We start from the raw sequence: 13,942 nt of genomic DNA on the forward strand, positions 1-13,942 counted from the left end.
TACCTAATAACTTCCTGGCACAGTTAACACCTACCTAATCAATTCCTGGTACAGTTACCACCTACATACTTACTTCCTGGTACAGTTAACATCTACCTAATCACTTCCTGGTACAGTTACCACCTACGTAATAACTTCCTGGTACAGTTACCACCCACCTAATCACTTCCTGGTACAGTTAACACCTGCCTAATCACTCCTTGGTACAGTAAACACCTCCCTAATCACTTCCTGATAAGTTAACACCTACCTAATTACTTCCTGGTACAGTTAACACCTACCTAATCACTTCCTGGTACAGTTACCACCTACCTAACCACTTCCTTGTACAGTTAACACCTACCTAATAACTTCCTGCTACAGTAAACACCTACCTACTCACTTCCTGGTACAGTTACCACCTACCTAACCACTTCCTTGTACAGTTAACACCTATCTAATCATTTCCTGGTACAGTTAGCACCTACCTAATCACTCCCTGGTACAGTTAACACCTACCTAGTCCCTTACTGGTACAGTTAACACCTACCTAACCACTCCCTGGTGCATTAAACACCTACCTAATCACTTCCTGATACAGTTAATACTTACCTAATCACTCCCTGGTACAGTTAACACCTACCTAATCAACAGTATGCCATCACTTTGCGTCATGGTATTTGCTCCCATATAGCGACAAATATGGCCTAGCAAGTCTATCAATTTCTGTTGCCGAATCGGTATGGCGTTGGACTGGTGAATGGGAGGGTCCGAGATGAAATCTTCTTCGGTACGGATTCTTTATTCCACGATTCTAATAATAGCTATAGCTGATCTTACCAAAAACATATGACAAACTTTGGGAATCATATTATTTTATATAAACACGTTTATTTTATATAAACTAGTACTCTTATGTTTGCCAATCGTCATCAATCACAAAGTGTTTGCGAATTTAAAGCCTCTTCTTCAGTCCGTTACTTCGGCCTGACGCTCTTAGCTTGATATAGTTTTGATGATCGGCTCATCGGTGAACCACAGGAAAATAAGTGACAGAGCTCTCAGAAAGCTATCAGGATGACTGCATATTTAAAAAAAATATATACATGTATATATATAATGCTACAATTATTGTGTTTGGCACAATTTACAAGATCAGACAGGTTTGAAGCTGTATTAGCCTGCAGTGGCGTATTACATGGCTGACGCTGAGAAGTATCCTATGAGTATTAATTATAATCAAATGTTATTGGCTGACTTGTGGTAAAATAACTCTATGAGAAGGATATCTATGTTTTATCTTCAAACTATAAAATTTTTCTAAACACTCAGTAGATATAAACTTTAGTCCATCTCAAGAAGGATGATGGTTCTTTGTTTCTGTTTAGAGTTTATTGTTGTTAATATGACGAAAACATAGTTGTAAATAATATAAGGCGTTTATTATATTCTCATGACTTATTTTATAGTCTACAAAGTTCAGTACAGTCTGTCTACACGAAAGTCTTACGATTGGCTCTTTGCTTCTCTTCAAGACAAAACAGTAGAGGAATTACTTAATGATGTTGGTGAAGTCTCCATTACACACTTTAGATGCAAAGGAAAGATTCCTTCACTGAACTTACTTTGCCCTATGGTGAGGGAGCTGTGTTTAGAGAACATTCCAGAGAACTGCCAGTTGGAGAGGTAAAACAGTTCATAATTACCTTCACTTATACTACCAGAGTAGTGATTCTCCTTCTAACTGTAATAAACTAGGTGAATAAATGACATACCATACCTTAGTATAGGAATATCCTGCTATATTATCAGTCTGTAGTTCATACCAAGTTATAACCCTTACATTTCCTTCATCCATTGTAAATGTTATTATATATCTAACTAATTTGTTACAGTAACTTGTACATTACAGCAACATATACTTTAGTGAAACTCTGGTGAAAAAAGGTACTAAAGGACCTCATTTGCTAGAATATGTAACCTATTACCACGGTATTGGTGTGGGGGTCCTACCACACAAAGTTGTCGTCAGAATAGTCACTTTTAAAATCATTGTCGTCACTTTTAAAATCACTGTCGTCACCTCTTTCAAGTTGGTAATCAAAACAATCTCCTTCTTCACATTCGTTGTTTTATTACCAATATCTATTCTGGTGGCACTGGGTTTCGATGAAAACCGGGAACTTGCTCAGCTTGAACTTCTGCTAATCAAAAGCATGGCTCAACCAACGACCTTCACAAACTTATTAGTGATGTTTGGGAGCGTTGCTGATTACTCCGCAAAGAGTGACAGGCGTCTTAGGTTTTTAGGGCTACACTTGTACTGAAAATAGACCGAGATTGTCTTTAATAATCACTGTCAGTCACAGACTTGGAAACGGATTAGCTGTCAGTGTGTCGTGGCATTTCATTGCTGTTTACTTAAATTACCTGGCAGTCTATAAATGCTGGGCCAGATGCTTCAAACAGAAACTAGCGAACTTTTGTTTGATCGTGTTGATTTATAGACAAATAATAAGTCAGTAAAGGTACGGCCACATGTACCGAATTTTTCATTGGTTCTGACCGAAATCACAAAATGAACGATGCACACAAAATTATTCTGTGCTGCTAGAACCGTGCTAGCGAGCACGATTCTAGCAGCTTTTGCAATTAGTATAGTCCAACAGACATATAATTACACACAATTAAAGTATGACTGCAATTCAACGTAGTACACGCGATGCAACTGCTTAAATTACGCTCTTGTTGGTATTTGTAGTTTATACACTATAGCTACAAATCGTTTCTTTTTTAATAATAACAATTTCCTTTTTAGCAGGAAAAGTTTTGTGGTAGAAAGTATTACTATCATTAGCACTATCAAGTTAGTTGAATCGTATTTACTGGTGAATTGCCGTGATATGTTTATTACATGTCACATTATGTGCTTCGGACTACATATACTTTATAAGTTGCTAGAATCAGGCTCGCTAACCAACGATAGCGCAACCTAACCAGTTACATCGTGTGTACTATGTTGAATTGCCTTCGTACTTTTATTATGTATCGTAATACGTGTCTTGGACAATACTAATTGCTAAAGCTGCGAGAATTGCGCTCACTAATAATTTGTTTAGCCAGTTAAAAGCGTTTCGTCAACGAATTCGGTGGGCATGCACAGCTCAGATAATTCTGTGTTTTGCGTTCATTTCGAGATTTCGGTCAAAATTCGGAACCAACAAAAAGTTTGTTACGTGTAGCCGTACCTTCAGTAAGCCTACTTACACAATCATCATCGCTTGTCACCTACAGTGCTAAATGGTCGCCTCGTCTGTCACTTTTCAAATATCCCTGTCGTCGGGTCATCAAAATCGTCATAAAACATGGTAGGACCCCAATAGTAAATCATTGAATTATTTATATCTACTTGTTCCTTTGACTACTGAGCTATTTATATGTACAGTAGAAGCTCCTATAACGAATACTTCCTATCACATGAATTCCACATAACGACAATAATTTATGTAAAGTTATTATTTCAGACTTTGTACAAAATTCCATATGTGGTAAATTGTCAAGTCAGTGTACATATATGATCTCAAATTTGATTTGAATAGCGAGAATCTCATAGCTAGCTTTAAAAATATCGCTTTTTCTCATGCTACACTTGAGAAAAAAGCTGATGTAAAGACTTATTTGATTTACCTCTATTAATATTATATATATGCTAATATCCTGACAGTCTAGTTTGCCATGAGAATTTGTTAGGCATGTCGATAAAGTAAAGGGAATTAGACAAACGCTCTTATTATATAAAATAGAGATTTAACATATTTTTGTTTTACATTATTGTCGACATAAATGGTTTTCATTATTTTTTGCAGACTAGACCTTGCTGTCTGAAAGAATGAAAAATTCGATGTAAATAAACATTGAAGGTGTTTTGTGCTATAGAAGTGTGTGGATTATTTTCAGAGATAGAAATAAACGTCCGAGTGTGGAAGCGTCAAGCTTAGCACTGCCGGAAACTCCAGCGGACGATTTAATTTGTAATTCGTAGTTTACGGGTAAACGATAAAAAACAATAGTATGAGTGACATTATCGCCGAGCAGTTTCACAGATGATATAGTGAGTATTGCATACGAGTAATATACTAGCGAGTATGATTAAGTATGGTTGTAACCAGATGCACTCAACAGAAGGAAGGCACTTATTGTAAAACCACTGTAATCATGGACTATAAACCCGAGTGAAAGTGATAAGAAAACAGAGAAAAGCTGCGGATACAAATCAATCACACTAAAGTTACTGTGAAATCATTAAATTAAGTTAAACAGCTGTCTAGTCTTTTTTTTAGAAGATCTTAGAACAGATTATGCAATTTTACAATTTAATTTGTTTGTTCATATAACATAAAGTCCTTGCAATATAAATGTTTCTGCAACGGATTACTTACATTATATGAGCATCTACTGTACTTATATATATATTTCTGTGTCACATGTTCAATACTAGCACTGTTTACGGAGGCCTCACTTTATCTGGCTGAACAATATATACACACTATCACTGCTGCAACGTGATAAAATCCTATTTTGCAGGATTCTATTCTGATACCTCTACAGTTAACACCTTTAATTTATCACATGTGTACATTACAGTCTGTCCTCTCTGACTCATATGAAAATGCTATGGTTGGGTGACAATAAGTTCACAAAAGGTCTCCCCGAAGTTGTTGGGACTCTTACTTCTCTTACTGAGTTACACATGCACAACTGCCAACTTGAGGACCTTCCTCAATCGTGAGTATAACCCAGTCTTTCTGTAGAAAACTTCTAGGCAAAAGAAGTATACAATATAACCTCTACAAAACAAAGTAATTTACACACAAAACTTCTAACTTCTCCTGGTAGATGTACTGCCTAAACCTGCAAAAGATGTTTTTAGATATGAAAACTTTTGGTTTTTAACCCATTTGTTTAATTTAATATAAAAAAAATTGAGAACAATAATTTCACCTTTACTCTATGTGTTCATTTTGAACTAACTGTGAATGGTTTCAATTTAGCCAGCCCTTTACATTTAATTTTATCTTTCAAGCACTGGCCGCCTACATCCCAATTGTGTAATTTGGCGTTATCACACTGTACACTGTATATCACCTACAGAGTAGCACAACTCTAGCTTTTACCAATTCAAGTTCTGTGCTTTTTGTATGATGACATACAGTTGTTCAGTTAGTGCCGATGTACATAAATTTTTCTGTTTATGTTTATAAAATATTTATTCTGAGCAAAATCAAACCAAATCAACAATATGGCAACCAGCTTCTCTCACAACTACAGTATTGTCTCATTTCCTGCTGTCTTTGCATACCCTCATCTATGTGGCTAACGCTAAATATAACCAACAGTTCATAGTTTTTATTCATTATTCCTCTGTTCTCTATTCTTTCCAAGTGTACTTTTCCATTTATTATGTAATATCATAATTGTAATACGTATTTGTTACAGGTTTTAACCATTATATGTATTTATAATTTATAAAAATATTTTGTCTGAGTTTTCTGGAGGTTGAAATGGTTTAGGGCATTTGCATAGCAAATGCATTCCTACTTACAAAGTATTCTACTGATGAAATGGCTTCTGGAATGAATTAATTTCGTAAGTAGAGGTTCTTCGGGATTCTCCAACACTACATTCCAAAACTTTCTAATTCTTCCCTCCACGTGCACATAATCGTATGACTTTTCTTAGATATTTGGATTTTTAATAATCTTTGTCAAAATAGTATTTAAAGCGTAACATTAAGGATGCACGTGCTTCATATATTTAACTAATAGTTTTCTTTCATTTTAAAATCACTAAAAATTAAATAGATCAATTAATCAATATTTCGCATGTACAATAATTAATCATGAATTGATTCCTTACTATTACATTTGATAATTGGGGCTTATTTTAATAATTTACAGATTTTTATGATAACTAAACTTTCAATTTAGCTGCCCATCTGCTCTTTAAGGACTCATTTAATAATGGAACAGACTCATTTTTATGTGTTGAGATAATTTATTGTAGCCTGTGAACCTATATTATTATACCTTTAATTTATCACATGTATATATTACAGTCTATCCTCTCTAACTCAACTGGAGATGCTAGCGCTGAGCTACAACAACTTCAAAGAAGGCCTCCCTGAGGTTGTTGGAGCTCTTAAATCTCTTAGTGAGCTACGCTTGATCAGCTGCAAACTTCAGGACCTCCCTGAATCGTGAGTATAAGTCGATCTCTCTGTAGGAAGTTTCTATACAAAAGAAGCATATTCTCCATCACTATACCTCAGGACATTTTATATATCAGTTACCATAATAGTAATGATTCTAGTTGTTGCAAAACCTCTCTTTTGGCGCTAAAACACTGTATTTTTTAATCGTTCTTTTATAGTGGCGTTATATTAGAGGTGACGTTCAAATAGAGGACGACGGTTTATTTTTTTACTAGTTTTGGGAAACTAATTTTAAACCTTTTTTCGGCTAAGCGATGCTAATATCACCTATATTTTGTACCCTTCTTTGGACAGAACAACATTAATACCGTGGGCCTCAGAATTTTTGCTAACACGTTTTAGCATATAGACCTACATCAAAGTATCAGATCGAGTTGGAAGGAAGATCTACATTAAAAAAGTCATATTAGCAGGTTACAGTTTATAGTTAGTTTGATGGTGTCATTTTCAAAGTTTTACAGAAAAACTTAAAGCTTCGGTATTAGAAAATAGACTTTGATATGCCATAACAATGGCTGCTGTTACATTGATAATAGCTAATGCTATTAGGTTGTTCGATGTTCCTAAAAAGTATGCTCATAATTAATCAAAACACTTAAAAGTCTTCAAGTCAGATTGTAAATCTCATCATGAACGAATCGGAAAACAATGGATCGGATTTAGACCTTAGTGACTTCAAATTAGAGCGTAGTTATGGTCATGGTGGCAATAGATTTTCTCCAATATACCGTCACTAAAGTCATGGCAACCATTACAGCAACAAGGAAAGAATTGATTGTTATTAATGTAGCAGAGTCATTATCAATTTATTTGTACCACTTTGTAAACATTTTAATCTTTTCCCAATCGTGGTGTTATATTAGAGGTGATGTTCAAATAAAGGTGTCCTTCAAATAGAGGTTAAACAGTTATTGTGATGTGAAACACTCCCAAGATGTATTAACCAGCAGTGTATAAGGTTTACATTGAAGAGTTCTATATTGTTATCTTACCATTTGCACCCTTCACCTAGAATATAAGAGGACCAAATATGTTTTTCATATTATTTTCTTAGGAATTAATTCTTTAGCTTATGTCTTCTCTCCTCCCATGTAATAATTGTACATCGTGTTTCAACTATTAGTTTTAGCTTTCCTCAATTAAAAATAATAAATTGGATCTAATAATCAATGCATTACATGGACAGGAATAAATTATGAATTGATTCCATATCAGTACAGGAGATAGCAGTGCTACATTAGTTCATGATGCGACATTATTGTATCCTGTTTTATCTAATCCTAATGTATTCGAATGGAATCGCTGTGATTATCATAGTGTATTTAATCTAGGTAGCACTTATGGTTTATGTATCCTTGATGACAGAAAATATATTTCAACTGTGCGATCACACTGACTGCCATAAAACTCATCACAAATATAATACCTGGCAATATGCCAATATAAAGCAAGGCAGCCTCTTTAAAAGAAAAGTTGAAAAAGGATTTTTCAGTTCTCCTCGAATCCAGTTGACACCCAGATAGTTTGTCTTTAATGTTTCCTTTCAATATATAATTTATCTAAAACACTAATTATTGTTACAACAGAACATTCAATTTAGCTGCAGATTTTCTTTGTAGTGATTCATTTAATAATGGAAAAAATCCATTTTTATGTACTGAGATACTTTATCATAGCCTGTAAACCTATACTATTATACCTTTAATTTATCAGATGTATATATTACAGTCTGCCCTCTCTGACTCATCTCAAGGTGCTATGGCTAGGTGAAAACAACTTCAAACAAGGCTTCCCTGAAGTTATTGGATCTCTAACCTCTCTCGCTAAGCTATTCTTGAACAACTGCCAACTTCAGGACCTCCCTGAATCGTGAGTATAACTCAGTCTCTCTGTAGGAAGTTTCTATACAAAAGAAGCATATTCTCCATCACTATACCTCAGGACATTTTATATATCAGTTTTCATAATAATAATGATTCTAGTTGTTGTAAGACCTCTTTTTTGGCGCTATAACACCGTATTTTTTAATCGTTTTTTTATAGTGGCGTTATATTAGAGGAGACGTTCAAATAGAGGATGGCGGTTTATCTTTTTACTAGTTTTGGGAGAATAATTTTAAACCTTTTTTCGGCTAAGCGATGCTAATGTCACCTATATTTTGTACCCTTCTTCGGACAGAACAACATTAATACCGTGGGTCTCAACATTTTTGCTAACACATTTTAGCATCTAGGCCTACATCAAAGTATCAGATCGAGTTGAAAAAAAGATCTACATTAAAAAAGTCATATTAGCAGGTTACAGTTTATAGTTAGTTTGATGGTGTCATTTTCAAAGTTTTACAGAAAAAACTTAAAGCTTTGGTGTTAGAAAATGGACTTTGATATGCCATAACAATTGCTACTGTTACATTGATAATAGCTAATGCTCTTAGGTTGTTCGATGTTCCTAAAAGGTATGCTCATAATTAATCAAAACACTTGAAAGTCTTTACGTCGGATTGTAAAGGTAGGGCCACACGAGACAAAATTCTCACGAAATCGGCGAAATTTGGATGAAACGATTCGTACGAATTGACATTTGGACGAATTCGTCCATCGTTGGTTGCGCACGATGAACGAATCCTGAATTTGACGAAACATCAGAAATTCCTACGAATCGTTGTTTGATTGGTCGGTTGAAAAGGTTAGTTGAATGTTGAAGGTCGTTTTCTTTGACGCATATCCAGAAAGATTGAAACGGAATCGGCTTCAATTTATCACCGCGTTCTGATTGGCTAGTTGAAAGTTAGTTTCGTACGAATCCGTGGTGGGGAAACTCCGTGTGGCAGGTCAGAAATTTCATACGAATGGAATTTCCCAGATTAGTTGAAATTACACGATACGTGTGGCCCTACCTTTAACCTCATCATGAACAAATCGGAAAACAATGGATCAGATTTAGACCTTAGTGACTTCAAATTAGAGCGTAGTTATGGTCACGGCGGCGATAGACTTTCTCCAATATACCGTCACTAAAATCATGGCAACCATTACAGCAACAAGGAAAGAATTGATTGTTTTTAATGTACCCAAGTCATTATCAATTTATTTGTACCATTTTGTGAACATTTTTAATCTTTTCCTTATTGTGGTGCTATATTAGAGGTGATGTTCAAATAAAGGTATCCTTCAAATAGAGGTTAAACATTTATTGTGATGTAAAACACTCCCAAGATGTACTAGCCAGCAATGTATAAGGTTTACATTGAAGAGTTCTATACTATTGTCTTATCATTCACACCCTTCATCTAAAATATAAGAGGACCAAATATGTTTTTAATATTATTTTCTTAGGAATTAATTCTTTAGCTTATGTCTTCTATCCTTCCATGTAATAATTGTACATCGTGTTTCATTTATTAGATTTAGCTTTCCTCAATTAAAAATAATAAATTGGATCTAATAATCAATGCATTACATGGACAGGAATAAATTATGGATTGATTCCATATTGTCATAAAACTCATCACAAATATAATACCTGGCAATATGCCAATATAAAGCAAAGCAGCCTCTTTAAAAGGAAAGTTCAAAAAAAAATTTCAGTTCTCCTCGAATCCAGCTGACACCCAGATATTTTGTCTTTAATGTTTCCTTTCAATATATAATTTATCTAATCCACTAATTATTGTTACAACAGAACATTTAATTTATCTGCAGATTTGCTCTGTAGTGATTCATTTAATAATGGAACAAATTCATTTTTTATGTACTGAGATACTTTATCATAGCCTGTGAATCTACACTATTACACCTTTAATTTGTCAGATGTCTATATTACAGTCTGCCCTCTCTGACTCATCTCAAGGTGCTATGGCTAACTGAAAACAACTTCAAACAAGGCTTCCCTGAAGTTATTGGATCTCTAACCTCTCTCACTAAGCTATTCTTGAACAACTGCCAACTTCAGGACCTCCCTGAATCGTGAGTAAAACCCAGTTTTTTTGTAGGAAGTTTCTGAGCAAAATGAGTATGTTCTCCAACACTACATTTCAAAATCTTTTGCAGAATCATTTCATCTCTAGCCTTCATATATAAACATATTTATAAAGTTTGATCTTTCGAAAGGAAAAATTGATCATTCAATGCGCCATGTCTAAACTTTCAATTACAGATTCTATGAGGGTTTCTAACTCAGTGCCGTCAAACCTTGCCATACCAATTTGCTCATTTTTAATATTTGTTTTTTTTTGCCAAAATTTTAAAATGTTGCCGTCTGCTGAAAAGTTTATAAAAATAAAATTTAAAGATACAATTACCTAATGTAATGTAATCTATCTTACTTTATGGTAGCCACACATAACTTGTCAATTCCTCAGGTCTTTGTACCTCCTGCTGTCTCCTACTACTACCTACTATTTCTACTCTTTTGTGGTCGAGACCACCCAATAAATTATTCACCACTCGACCACTGATTATCATCCTTAAATATTATCATAAACATTATAAGACTGAGACCACAAACTGTTCAAGTTTTCTCAATTGGTTGTAACAAGGTTGATATCAGCGAATAAAATCACAACTAAGATTTTACTTGTTATAAATATATTTGCCATTCCACCAACTACTTTTATTTACTATAGTTTTCAATTCTGTAAAGTAAATTATTATACAATCAAATCACAACTTACGATCAGCTCTACTTACACCTATTCTGACTCATGACATGAATTGTGAAAAAATCTCTGTCTCATGTTACAAAGCAGTTTCCAATATATGACATTCAAAGTTTGCCAAAACAGAAGTTTGTAAATGAAAAGAGGTTTGAACCTGAACTGAAGTAAAATATGAAAAGAGTAAAACTATATCAATAAAGTTACCGTCAAACCTCTAATCGAACACCACCTCTAATTGAACACCACCTCCAATTGACCGCCACCATAGAGGAAGGGTTAAAAAATAGAGCGCCTTGGCATTAAATTAGAGGTTTCATGGTAGTTTAAAATATGTGTTCGATGTGTATGTCATAGTAAACTGAGACCTTTATTAATATAATAGTGATATTTAGTATATCACTGTTATATCACAATCACTAGTATATTTACAGACCTAATTCACTAAATCTATACATTGCTAAATCTAGATTCAGTTCACATGTATTTCACGCAATGTAACAATAAGTCTCTTTATTGGTTATTACTCTATATTTTCACTGGTAAATATTCAGCCATAGTTTTTATACAGTGTTAGATGAGATTCACCAGTTATGGCTTTCAAAAGCATTTTATTTTACTAAACAGTTGACTGCTTCAACTGATATGTTTATCTTTGAGATTTTACCATATTTATAAATCATGTTGAATAATAATTTACTATCATAGTAATTAAATATCACACCTATAACTCTATTAATAATACATTTACTACCATGGTAATTAAATATCACACCTATAACTCTATTAATAACACATTTACTATCATGGTAATTAAATATCACACCTATAACTCTATTAATAACACATTTACTATCATGGTATTTAAATATCACACCTATAACTCTATTAATAACACGTTTACTACCATGGTAATTAAATATCACACCCATAACTCTATTAATAACACATTTACTATCATGGTAATTAAATATCACACCTATAACTCTATTAATAACACATTTACTACCATGGTAATTAAATATCACACCTATAACTCTATTAATAACACATTTACTACCATGGTAATTACATATCACACCTATAACTCTATTAATAACACATTTACTACCATGGTAATTAAATATCACACCTATAACTCTATTAATAACACACTTACTATCATGGTAATTAAATATCACACCTATAACTCTATTAATAACACATTTTGTGGGTTTTGCTACAGTACATGAATGCTTGTAACCTTTTATGTTGTTCAATTACGGTCAAACTTCATGATATGTCATTTATCAATTGTTTAAATATAACCGCATTTTGATAGCGTGTTACTATATTTGGTAAACAGAGTAAATGTCGTAACAGCTTTATAATGGCTGCTGGTAAACTTGCTTTGTCAGTTTGTTAGCTGATATAATTTCCAAGATCACTCAAGAAAACTCCTACTGATAACTCTATAAAAATATATTACATTTTAATTGCTTTTTGACTTTATATTGATATGCTACCGTTGTTATGTAGGCTGAGCAAGTTGAGTCAGTTGAAAGAGCTTAACATCACGAAAAATGAATTGAAGGACGTACCCGGGGCTGTGTTTCATCTCACAGCGTTGACGGAGCTAGACATTAGGTTTAACTGTGAACTTACAAAGATCGATGAGAGGGTTATGGCTCTTAACAACCTTCAAAAGCTGACATGTGATGGCTATTTGAAACTAGTATCTCCTCCGTATGGTGTATGCCAAGAAGGAATCCACACAATTCGGGAATATTTCAACGTTTTTAGACAGGGAAGAAAAAAATAGGTCGATTATATATAGCACACCAATTACTGCTTCACACATCTCTGGGTATCAACCCTTCCAGAACAATTATGAACCTTTCAATACAGTGATTACTTGGTTACAATAACTGGTAAAATCCGTTTTTGGAATAAATAAATTGCAAATATTTTGAGAATTAATTTGACCCTAAGGTTTGTAGATGTGTCCAACTTCTTGCTTTGGCTACACAGACGAGTTTGCAGCAGAACTAGCAACCAAGACATTAGTTTAATAATTGATAAAATGTTAATTTCACAATATTAACGGTATGATAAAAAAACCGAGACATCTTCTACTTATTTGACTATGAAACTTTTAGTGTGGGTGGTACATCTATCAAATTCATGAAATAGTATGCAAGTATTCCTATTACAAAAAATATACAATGTACAATATATCCAATTCATAATTATTTTGCATATGTAGTAGTAAAACCGAAAACAAACGCATATCTAAAAAATACAAACAAAATATGCATAAAGTTACCTGATGATAAATGTAACCGACCCAGAAACAAACAAACCAGTTGAAGTGGCGCAACGGGTGATGACATGAGTTGCTTATAAAGACTAAGATTTTCTTCAAACTTATGAATTCCTAGTCCTGTAAAAGATTCCTTTACACTAAGCGACAGCCTCTACTTTTACTAGCAGCGTTTATGTTAAGACTCATTAAATAGGTGGTCTTTTGTACTTACTACTAAACTTATCTCTTTATAAAATGTTACAACTTACTGAGCGTAAACGTGATGAGCTGGTGAGCTGCCACAGTTCGTCCCCTTTACCAGAGTTGAAAGAGGAGAGGCGTTTCATATTCACCAGCCATTGGTTCCGTAGTAAGTCAGTCTTTGAGAACCGATGAAAAGTAAACCCCGAGCCTCGATTAGTTCAAAGAGGTGCTGCACAACTGCTTGGCACTAAAACTAATTTAAAAAGGTCAGCATGATGTACATTAAATGTAGAACTTGTAGGGGTACATTGAAGTAAACCTTTGCAGGCCTGTAGTAGTAGATTGTTGTTTCCTTGGTGAGATTGGAGGTGAGAAGAGCAGCATTTGATGACTTTAAAAAAAACTGACAAAATTTCTTGGCTGGTGGAGCATGCATGATGTATTATTAAACTCCCCTTCCTCCCCTTCACTGTGCATGAAAATTAAATTTCAAAAGGTAATGCGTGATCATCTACATTAACAGCAAACTCGGATCCATAACCAATCCTGG

General features: G+C 34.1%; 2 protein-coding genes across 7 annotated transcripts in view; both read left to right on the forward strand.

Moving 5' to 3' along the window:
* The window catches only part of LOC137404472 (target of rapamycin complex 2 subunit MAPKAP1-like), a 181,017-nt gene that overhangs the window by 78,309 nt on the left and 88,766 nt on the right, over window positions 1-13,942 (forward strand). The window lies entirely within an intron of this gene.
* LOC137404054 (uncharacterized) lies at window positions 1,582-12,705 on the forward strand. The gene is made up of 5 exons (XM_068090211.1): window positions 1,582-1,665; window positions 6,095-6,235; window positions 7,979-8,119; window positions 10,075-10,215; window positions 12,423-12,705. Exons 1-5 carry the CDS (start codon window positions 1,613-1,615, stop codon window positions 12,703-12,705), a joined length of 759 nt encoding a protein of 252 aa, XP_067946312.1. The 5' UTR covers window positions 1,582-1,612.

The sequence above is a fragment of the Watersipora subatra genome, chromosome 9 (genome assembly GCF_963576615.1).
Source record: "Watersipora subatra chromosome 9, tzWatSuba1.1, whole genome shotgun sequence".
Lineage (NCBI taxonomy): Eukaryota > Metazoa > Bryozoa > Gymnolaemata > Cheilostomatida > Watersiporidae > Watersipora > Watersipora subatra.

Coding starts and splice junctions, on each gene's coding strand:
- LOC137404054 (XM_068090211.1), top strand. CDS start 1,613: ATGGTGAGGGAGCTGTGTTTAGAGAACATTCCAGAGAACTGCCAGTTG. Junction 6,236..7,978: donor CTTCAGGACCTCCCTGAATC/GTGAGTATAAGT, acceptor TATATATTACAG/TCTGCCCTCTCTGACTCATC. Junction 8,120..10,074: donor CTTCAGGACCTCCCTGAATC/GTGAGTATAACT, acceptor TCTATATTACAG/TCTGCCCTCTCTGACTCATC.